General features: G+C 41.7%; 1 protein-coding gene across 2 annotated transcripts in view; it reads right to left on the bottom strand.

Moving 5' to 3' along the window:
- Positions 1-659: 659 nt before the first annotated feature.
- Positions 660-11,302, bottom strand: part of ATP6V0D2 (ATPase H+ transporting V0 subunit d2) — a 32,091-nt gene continuing 21,448 nt past the window's right edge. For both annotated transcript variants that reach the window (XM_018555765.1, XM_018555764.1), the window contains 4 exons: positions 11,082-11,159; positions 5,354-5,530; positions 2,689-2,766; positions 660-953 (listed from right to left, as the gene is read on the bottom strand). In XM_018555765.1, coding sequence (XP_018411267.1) covers positions 792-953; positions 2,689-2,766; positions 5,354-5,530; positions 11,082-11,159 — 495 coding nt within the window. In that variant the 3' untranslated portion in view covers positions 660-791. The remainder of the gene's footprint in view (positions 954-2,688; positions 2,767-5,353; positions 5,531-11,081; positions 11,160-11,302) is intronic.

Below are 11,302 nucleotides of genomic sequence, written 5' to 3'. Positions count from 1 at the left end.
ATTGGGGCAGATCTGAGGTCTGACGTTTATGCATTGGGGCAGATCAAAGGTCTGAAGTACATGCATTGGGGATGAACATGTTGTGTGTGCACCAGTTCATATCAGGTAATGTAAAGTAATATCAGCAAAATTCTGCATTATGGCCACTAGATCTGAGCTAAGGAGCTGGACTCCCCCTCACCTTATGCCTTTATAAAAGATTGTTACTTTGCTTGAATAAATTTTCATCTATTTTTAATCATGGAAAATGCCCCTCCTACTGCTAAAGCAGGAAATATCAGTGGTTGGTTAGAGAAAACTTAAGACCATAACAGAACATTAAGCTATTATCTCCAATCCTGGTTGCACCACCCTGTAGGAGCGGAACCAGACATCCTATGCGCACTATTATAATGTGATTGTGGCGATAGCGCTGGTGGGGGAATCATGGAGATTTTGGGTCTCAGCTTGTGGTTGAATTTGATGTAGACATTTTCCCAGTTCATGATCATCTTCTGGGTAACTCACTTCCTATGATTTTAATTAGTAAAATGTATTTCTTGTTGCCTTGCTGCATTACATAACTTTAAGCAATGTTTTAGGGCAATTTAAGAAAAAAATGCCGGATTGTTTAAAAGTGATGTTAAATGGCCCAGAAAAAGAGACAACAGCGCATGTCAGAAAACTTTCTGGAGTTCATGTACAAATCCATACATTCAAAGAGTATAATCACTTAACAGATGAGCAGTACAACACTACGGAATGGGGCAGAGTTTAATAAATAATTGGAGATAATATGACTGGTAATGTTTCTACAGAATGGGGATGTAGTTATTGATTTTTGTTCTGTGCCTCTGAGAAATGCATTCAGCAATCCAGACAACATTCCGACATTCTTGTTCCTTCAGCTTCACATAAGCATAGAAGACACCAAAGTGGTACTGATTGTTAAACGCCAGCACGTTCATTTTAACCTTCAAAATGAAAAAAAAAACCATTTATAAGAGCTGTAAATTCTGTAAAAGCACATTAAAATCTTAATTTAAAACACTCTAAAACAGTAAGTTGAAACAACAGTTCTGCCACATGAAAAAAACCTGTGTGGCAGGGCAGAAGACCTGATTTTTCTCAGCTGCAGTTAAGAAACACAAAATAGGTTGTGTCCAAGCATGTGACTGGACAGCGAAATAAGAAGCAGTGCACTAATAAGCTTGTCTCTCTATCTGCTTGCTCCATACTCCTATCAGCATGTTACATATGGGTACATGCACACAACAGCATAAGTAACTGGCTCCTTGTGCTGTTTCTCTCTCTTCCAGTCTGAGCTCTACAGTGACAACAAGCTCCTGGGGCCCCAAAAGCCAGCAAGCTCATGGAGGGCATTTTCTCTGGCAGTTTACCTCTGCTTTAAATATCTATGCACAGCCACTAGTGTGCGGTGAGGGAAAAGCTGATGCACTGATTAAACTTTACTTTTTTGAAATGTCACAAGTGAAAAGCCTCAGTGCTTCGTGATGCGGTTGTACTGCATTGCACCACGCTGCGCTGAAAAAAAGCACTGCATGCAGCACAGCGGTGTAAACAAGGCGCTTTGCCTTGACTTTGCTTTGGGAAAAGGCTTCCAGCAAAGCCTCAACGCATCTGGTATGAGCAAGCAGTGAGTTGCTGCTATCTTTTTCTTCTTAATGGCCCTTACACAGAAGTTGGTGCAGTCTGACCTAAACCCACTGAAGCTTGGGGGGGGGGGGGTTACCCAGCACAGAATCATATGACAAGAGTCTGAAAACATACCAAGAGTCAATTGAATATTGTACCTTGTTGAACATCACTTGCATAGATTCTCATATATTTATATGGCCGCCTGAGGGCCCTGTCACACCATGTCCGGACCAGATCTGCACACGTTTCTGCAAATGCGGTGCAGTGCGTTTGTGATATCTAAAACCTTGGGGGGGGGGTAATGTCATTATGCAAATGAATCTCTTCCTGCTCCATGTCATAGCTTCTGTTGCGTTCCGGTGCGGTGCGTTTGTGGTGTGTTTGCGATGTGTTCTGGTGCGTCCCAGTGCAGAAAAAATGTGACATGCACCATTTTTTTTTCTCTGCACTGGAACGGACTGGACTGGTGTGAACAGAGCCCAAAAATCACATACAAATGCATTGGGATGCATTTTTGGTGCGGAAGAAAAATGTAGCATACTGCATCTGATCCGGACATGGTGTGAATGGGCCCTGAATGCAACTGGATATGCACACTATACATTTACTCATTTGGCCAGGCATCTGCTAGCAAGGTAAGACATGTGGCAACAATAGAAGTCGAGAAACCTAAGGGAGAGAGGATCCTCTGGCCAATGCAAATTTGACTCAGGAAGAGATAAAGGTCTCACTAGGATAACCTGCCTTCTGATCATGTATGCAGAGAAGAGAAGAGCCATGATGCACCACATAGCTCTCCACCCAATGCGCACAATACACCTTTTGCTGTGCCACTGTAGATGCAGCAAAAGGGATAGCACTGACCAAGGAATGGGATGAGGGATGGGAAGGGATGAAGTGTTGCCTTGATGGGAACTCTTGGTGGGATGGTATCAATATCAGTATAGTCATGTACCCATCACCTAGATGAGATATGATATATTTCAAAGAACAGGTGCTCAGTACAGCTACACAGATTCAGTAATTTCCCTTTATTGGGGAATGTCTTACTTCATGCTCAAAAAACTTGTCTTCCAATGTCTTCTCTCCAGTTCCAGTTGCAACCCCTTCAAACAAAGCTCTGTACTCCTGCAAGAGAAAACCAGTGTTCTGTTATACATCAGATCATGTACTGCCAGTTGATGAGCATTCTGTTAACTGCTGGAAAAAGATATCTCACTAGCTATGTGATCTGACATATTCATCACAGTTGCTTAGCGGCACATTGGCCTAGAAGTACCGGGGTCCTTGGCTAAAATCCTAGCCAGTACGCCGTTTCACTGTGCTTGCATGAGTTTTCTCAGTGTACTTTGGTTTACTCCCACACTCCGAATATATGTTAGCAGGTTAATGGGCTTCTGTCTAAATTGGTCATATTATGTATGTGAGATAGGCAGGGCCGGATTTACTCTCCCTGCCGCCCCAAGGCCAGGTTCTGCGATGCGCCACCCCCCCGCCAACCCCAACCCCCTTCCCATCAATGGAGAATGGCAACCAGATAGCAGGGTTAGTGTCAATTTTTTTTTACTGTTTCTTTATTTTTTTATCACTTTTTATTTTTTTATTTATTTTTACTTTTTTTTATAATTTTTTATCTTATTATTGTTTATTTTTTATAATTATTTTCTTATTTTTTTAATAATTTGTTTATTTTTTTACTTTTTAATTACCTTTTAATTTTTTTATTTAACTATTTCATATTATTTTGTATTTTTTTAAATCAATTTAATTTTTTTTCACCTAACTTTATTGCTATCACACAGGAGAAAACAATCCCCTGTGTGATAGCAATTGGACGTGACAGGTTCTCTTTATTGACCCTGTCACCTCCAATACATGAGTTCTAGCACAGTACTGTGCTGGAACTACTGTGACAGGTGAGAGATGAAGAGCACAGCTCTCCCCTCTCACTGTCTACAGTCTACATGGAGCGGCAGGGTTACTTACTGCAGTGAGAGACTCGGGACTCGGCGGCGGAGGACGGAGAGAGGTAAGTGCAGGGGGGAGGGGAGAAGGCTGTACACTGTTCATGTGATTTCACATGTAAACGAAAAATCGGCTGCCTCACTCTACATTTAGTCCTGCTTGTACAAAGCAGGACTGAATGTAGAGAGGGCAACTTCCCCACAAGGACACCGCTGCTGCCCCTCTGCGCCCTGCCGGCCCTGTGGGGAATCCGGGCCTGGAGATAGGGACTTTAGATGGTAAGCTCCTTGAGGGCATGGACAGATATGAATGAAAAGGTATGTGTTGTATTATTCTATCTGTATGTATTGAGGGCTCTATATAAATGCCTAAAATAAATTATATTCAAACCATGATATGGTGACCCAAACATGGCCCAAGAAATGCAAGCCTGTATTGTGACAATCAGACTGTACAGAGTATAAATGAGTTGTGGCAAGTGTCAGAAGTCCTCAATGTAACATCCAGATATATTTTAACAGATTAGAAATGATACAACTGATCACTGATGTTTGTTTTCCACAGAAAAGGGAATATTCCCGAGGTAAGACAGTAAGAAAGACAACACTGGATGTCTACAGGTCCCAATTTCAGTAAACAGGCACATTTCTAGTAGACTGTAAGTAAGAAGTCTGCTTGCCGATTGCCCCTATAATCAGGCCACACATACTACATGAATGTTTATTAAGGAAGATCAGACATTTCTTTAGATTTTTATATACTTTTATGTTTTTGTTTAAGAGCCTCTTAGCACTGGTCGCTAAAACTATTGCTATGAAAATTGTGGATGAGGTGTAAGTATTAGCACTACCTCAATAAGTGATCTGCATAATGTGCCACCTTTAGGCCTCATTTATTTGGGCCAGTGTATAGACATGCTGCGCCACATTTTATACAGCATGCAGTGTGGTCTGTTTTTTTGTTTTTTTTATTTGGATTGCTACACTTTGCCACAATCACATGCCAAGCAGCTGGCACACAGTTGCGCCACAGTCCCATTGACTGCAATGGTCCCATTTGGCAAGTGGCAACGTGGTTATGGTGCAGTATTGCAATGCAAAGTCCCCATGCTATTTAGAAAAAAAACAGGAGGCAGCAATATTTCTTCCTGAATGCCTGCAAACCGCTCAATCACGCTCTGTAAAGTGATCCACTGTTAATCTCTTTTCAGAGGATGGTATAAATCCCCTGCAGGTGTAAACAAGGCCTTAGAGTGCTTTTTGCGTTGTTAACTGCTATTTCTCACATTACGATCTTAGTGTACTATTCATTTAGAGGGTAAGACCACTTAAAACTGCTATCTATGAATTTCTGATTGATGCTGGAGAGTTAAACCACCTGACAGTTTCTAAAATCTCTCAGCGTCTCTATTAGATCTCTCTCTGCTGAATTGAATTCCTGAATATGCTCCGATATGCCCAATATAATGGGTTCTTATTCTATATATATTTAAAAAATATATATTTTATTGTAAATTTATACAATACAATTGTATTAGGTACCCTAAAGCTCGAGATGCTTGGCCAACCTATTCCTCCACTAAAAACAACTGAACATTCTTCACATGTTCACAGCTCAACTTTGACCCTATTGGGTATTGATGCCAACCAATAGGTATATAGGTGGCATTTATAGGTGGTTTAGAATTTATATTTATTGCTTTAACAATATATGATATAGAAAGTGCTTTAATGAAGGCGTGTGGACTTACAGCATAATATTCAGCTATGCTTTTCACTTGCTCATAGTCTTCAGCGTCGGCGAGCAGTTGCAGCCCCTCTGGGTACAGCTTTCCACATGTTGGGTACAAGGTCTGTCTGTCTTCCTTGTTAAGCTCAGTGCCAAAAGAGTTTATAGTGATTATAAATGCCCGTCTGTCTGCTTCAAACTAGAAGAGGAAACAAGTAAAATATATGTTTTATAACAGAAAAGATCTAGCATGGCCAAAGTACATCTGTCAGAACCCATATGGTACAAGCACATACCTCCCAACTGTCCCATATTAGAAACCAAATCCCTCTGTCACTCTTTCCTCCTCAGCTGTCCCTTTTTTTGGTCTAATGTACAGATATCTATAAAAATGTACTATTGAATTACCAAAATTGTTATTCTGCCATATACATTCTTAATGATCCACATAACTGGGGGCATGGCAGGGGTGTGTTCATCGCCTAAATACATTGTGCTAGAAGGTGCCCCTCTTTCTCATCTCAAAAAGTTGGGAGGTATGCTTGATAATTAAGTTATAGTGCCGGCCTGCACGGGGCAGCCCCACGCTGGGGCGGAAGTATATCTGCCGCACTTGGGTGACCTGTGCAGGCAGGCATAACTTAATTATCGGGAGCCACAGCTCCCAATTTTACTTCGGGGCCGAAAGTGGTGAAGTAGTCCCCTCTCTCCCTGGGCCCTATCAGTTCAGCAGGGGGCCCAAGGTGAGACAGGACTAATTTATAATTCATGGGAGTCTGCTGCCCACTGCTGCAAAAATTAAAGAGTCCCCTCTATTTCCCTGGGCCCCCGTGCTGAACTGTTGGGACCTTGGCCTGGTACAGAAGGGCCAGCTCTACCGCCCTAACCCTACCCTCAATAGGCCAAACTTCTCAAGAGCAAATAACTCCACTTTTTTATAGTCTAACTGGGTTCCCAGTGCTTCTGGGACGCTGCAAATAGCCATTATAACCATTATTTTGAAGTTAACTTACATAATATTAGGGTACTCGCACTTGAATTCAACTACAGGATTTTGCATGTGGGAATGTGCACTGCTGGATCAAACTGCATTTCATGCATGTGTACCCAAAACATACAGAAAATCTCATGTTATCAGAGATTGTCTCCGCTCCCTACTACAGGCCCTAAATGTTGTGAAGCAGTACATTATTCTTCCAGTGCACCTGCTTCCTGTTTGGTTGGTTTTTTTTCTTGACATCGGGGCCGCCGGCTGCCATCAGTCAGAAAAAAAAAAACGGCATAGAAATGAATAGCTAGATTGCTCTTGGCTATTTCAATTTGCAATAGCCAATAGCAGACTTGCTATTGCAACCGCCCACTGCTGCTGTCAATCAGCAGAGGTGGACCTGAAGTTCTCCATCAGGTCCTCCTCTTCTGATTGACAGCAGCAGAGGGTGGGTGCAATAGCCAGCTTGCTATTGGCTATTGCATATTAAAATAGCCAATAGCAATCTAGCTTATTATTCCTATGCCGTTTTTTTTTTTTTATTCTGACGGTAGCAGCTGTCAGAATACTAAAAAAAACCACGCAGATAGGCAGATAGCAAGGGAAGCATTAGCTTCTTTGCTATCTGCCATAATTTCAGGGGGGTGCTCGCTTCCTTGTTGTTGCCCCCCCCCCCCCGCACGAATGGGGGTGGGGGGGACAGAGGGCACCTCCCTGAAATGGTTTATTTCAGGTTGGGATCCCTGACATTATCCTGTCTCAATTTTCCTTTTTTATAGATACAGCAGTCTATCATTTTTGGTTTAAAGAAGAACTCCAGAAAATCTAAAAATTAACGCTTGTAATGGGGCTAACCCTTCACTGCAAGAGTTAAGTGCTTATTTTGGTCCTGGGGCTGGAATAAAGAAGATATACTCACCCAATCCACGGCCCTGCTGCTGTCCCTCAGCATTCTCAGGTCTAATGTTGCTGCATTAGACGTGATGATGCCACAGGTCCTTAGACCCCAAAGCGCAAATGAGAAGAGGCTGCGGGAACCGGTCTAGCAGCCAAGTGGGGCCGAGGATTGGGTGAGTATATTTTCTTGATTTTAGCCCCTAGACCAAAATGAGCAGTTAACCCTTGCAGTGAGGGGGTAGATTATAGATTTCCTGAAGTTCTTCTGGAAATTAAGCCAGGCACTGAATAAGGATTCATTAGCCACTGATACAATAGAAAGCACATAGCACATAACTTCTCATGGTGTTTAGTGTATATTGGCGACATCTAGTGGTAAGAAGCGTCAATTACATGCATTTAGGATTATACTTTAGTCATTTGATTTCATGAACTTTAAAGTGACACTAAACTCAGGAGTTAAATCTTAAAAATGGATTTAACTACCTTAATTATTAACAGAAATTTAGCTTATTTGTGCTGTAGATCCTCAAATCTTCTCTGAATTGGTGCTGACACTGTCCTTACTTCTGGAGGGTGGCTACTTTTGTTCCCTATGGTCCTGTGTGTGTTGTAAAGCTCCCTCCTGTGGTCGACTACAATCTCAATACAAATCAGTAAACTAACCCAGGAGCAAAAATTAAAATGATTAAAATGCCTGTATAACCTTATTCTTTACACACACACACACATACACACACAACATACTGTAGATGATGATCTTCTAATATAAATATTTCCTTACCATTTCCAGTGACCCAGCAAAACCCCAATGTATGTAATGTTCCAAGAAGAATACTTAGGGGTTGTCAGTCCGTCTCTATTATAAACCTCTCCCAAAGTCATACCAGGCCCTTTAGGTCTGGTAGGAATTTTAAGGAGGAACCCCAGCCCCAAAAATGGGGGAAAAAAATGTTGGGTCACCCCCCAAAAATCCCAACCAGACCCTTGATCCGAGCACAGGCCTTGCAGGGCAGGAAAGGGGGGGACGAGCGTGCGCCCCTCCCTACCTACCAGGCCACATGCCCTCAGCCCTGGGAGGGTGCTTTCCAGGGTCCCACACCAGACGTTTGAAAAAAATCTTTTAATTATAAAAGAAACACAACAAACATTTTTGACAACTCCTCTATTAATAAAAAAAAGCCCAAAACCTTATCCAACGGCGTAATCCAGGGGTCAATAACGACATGCAGCATTGTTCATGAGGACGACGACTCGTCAAAATAGAAAAAAACCAAAAACACCGCAAAATAGAAAAAATTGGGCGGAGCTAGCGGTGATCACACTTCTAGCTCCGGCCAACTGATTACATTTGTCCAGAACTTGTCAGAGTTTTCCTGCAGGTCCCGGATAAATCAAAACAAGTAGGCGGAGTTGGCCGGAGTCGGCCAAACAAGTGGTCTATATTTTTGCCACTGTATAGATCACTTGTTCGGCCTCATCTGGAGTATGTGGTCCAGTTTTGGTCACCAATACACAGGAAGGATGTCCTGGTGCTGGAGAGAGTCCAGAGAAGGGCAACAAAACTAATTAAGGGGCTGGAGGACAAAAGAGACAAGGTTACTAAATCTAAACATGTTCACGCTGGAAGTGAGGAGATTAAGTCAATAGGTTGGACTTGATGGACTTATGTCTTTATTCAACCTCAAATACTATGTAACTATGTAAGATGTTCAATGGTGATAGCAATAAACTTTTTACTATAAATTCCATAACAAGCACTAGAGGCCACCACCTAAAACTGGTGGAGAAAAGATTTAACCACAAGGGGCGTAGGGGCTTCTTCTCAGTTAGAGCGCTTAGGGTCTAGAACTCGCTGCCACAAGCAGTGGTATCAGCTGAGAGTGTTGAATTATTCAAAAAGCATTTGGACAACTTCCTCACAGGCTGCAACATACAGGGGTACAGTTACTCCTAAAAACAAGAACACACAGGGACTCGTACACACGCATACACATGCAGAATCACATACATACACGCAGTAGGTTGAACTTGATGGGCATGTGTCTTTATTAGGGATGCACAGATACTTTTCGAGTACCAGTGCAGATGCTTGACATTTTCATGAGTACTACCAGGGTTGCAGAGGTTGCAGCTGTGACCTGGCTCTGGCACTCCACCACTAAAATCATTAGTCTGTATTGTTTTAGAAAAACTGTCACATGACAATAAACAAAAATGTATCAGTACTCGTACTTGCAAAACTGGTATCTGTACATCCCTTTATTTATATTTATAAAAACAAAATCGTACATTAAAACAGAGATGTACAAATCCCAGGAGCTCTGTGTGCTCCTTACAAATGACAGCTGCCTCCTAACTTTATAATTTGTCTCTAGTGTAGTCTTGAAGCTCAAAAGTATCGGTACGTGTACTTGTACTTGTACCGAGTACTGTACTTGGTATCTGTGCAACTCTAGTCTTTATTCAACCTCGAATACTATGTAACTATGTCATGGTCGTCTTCACCCAGTTGTCATTTAATGCACTAGGCTGCCTTTGGTTGCTGTACGGGCTATTGTGAATAGCCTGTACAGCAGCCCTTCGGTTCAGCTCTGGCAGCCATAGTGAGCTGAAGGATCAGCCGAAAGCTACGGCTACATCCTTCGGCTCCTTTGTGAATAACCCTCTAAATATGGGGACCAGTGGTGATCTATAAGTCTCTTAAGTATTCTATATAGCTTTTTTGTGCTTGATCAGCTGAGAATTGTCATAATTGTTAATTTACTAATTAAAGTGGAACTGAAGCCATTTTTTAGTTTTGGATAGACTAAGTGGCTTGTAAAGCCTTTTAGCTTTTTTTTTAACATCTGTGTCCCATTGGGGAGTTCTCTCTTCACTTCCTGTCTGATAGCGATAACTGTAAGTGAGATGAAATCCCTGCAAAGTGATGGAAACCCTTGACCAGAACTGTCCCCATTGCAAGATTTCCCATCTATTCCTGTTCTGATTACAACCAAGAATGTAGGACTTTCTTTTACTTTCAGGAATAACGGTCACCAGGACATATAGAGAAGGTGAATCTCTCTAACAGGGACACATTCAGCAATAAAATCCTGACAGGGATAATTAATCTTCTCCACTCTATCCAACACACAAAAAAAAAAAAAATCTGCTTCAGTTGCACTTTAAGACACACTGATCTTCTAAAATATATATCATTTCATTCAGTCCACTGTAACATTTTCTGAGCCTCTCTCCAGTATTATGTTTCTTTTTATGAAGGTCATAATTACATCACATTGACAATTGATTTGGAAATGTCCTCCTAGTGTTATGTGTCCTGGGCTACCCTCCAGGTCATCTCTAACATAATCTAATTTTATGATACTGAGGCACCTCAAGAATTAGCCTCTTAGCTCAGAGCTCTATGTGGTGTCCATGTTACCCTTGGCACACATGAATCCTTTCATACGGACATCACTTCTAACATTCCTAACCAGGTTCCCTGTTGATCATTATGAATATTAAATCTGTGATACTCTGAAACATGATACACAATCAGAGCTCCCACAGTTCACTATTCTGCAGGCTTCAGAGAAAAGTGTATACATAATACTTGAGCAATGATCTTGTGACTCCTCTAAGCAGCCCCTGCACTCCCCTCTTCAGTTCTGCTGCAGGATTTACCAACAAGTGTCCAGATCTGGTAAGACAACCATTGTATGTGTATCATTGTGATGGTGTCCAATACCCGCTCTTATGATGCTGCTATAGGCACAGAGTTCAAACCTGATTCAGAGGTATTTTTATGCATGTGAAATGGATCTTGTCAGAAAATAAGACAGTTTTTCTTTTGTTTTGCTGTATACATGTACATTCATACCTCAAGAATAGGACACATAATTTCTTCGGTTGTCCCTCCGAGACCTTTACAGAACTTGTAAAATGCTTCCAGATAGGACTGGCGGAGAAAACATTCATTACATTAATACAAAATGTACAACTAAGCTTACTTTCTTTTTTTTGTGCACAAATTGCTATTATTTACTATTAAAAGATAGGTTTACTTTTGCCAGGGTTCCGTGGCTTTGTCAGGGGTGCCTC

This window comes from Nanorana parkeri, unplaced genomic scaffold (assembly GCF_000935625.1).
Source record: "Nanorana parkeri isolate BGI_ZX_2015 unplaced genomic scaffold, ASM93562v1 scaffold213, whole genome shotgun sequence".
Taxonomy (NCBI): Eukaryota; Metazoa; Chordata; class Amphibia; order Anura; family Dicroglossidae; genus Nanorana; species Nanorana parkeri.
Note: the sequence above shows the minus strand (reverse complement) of the source record. Positions and strands in the feature narration are given on the sequence as shown.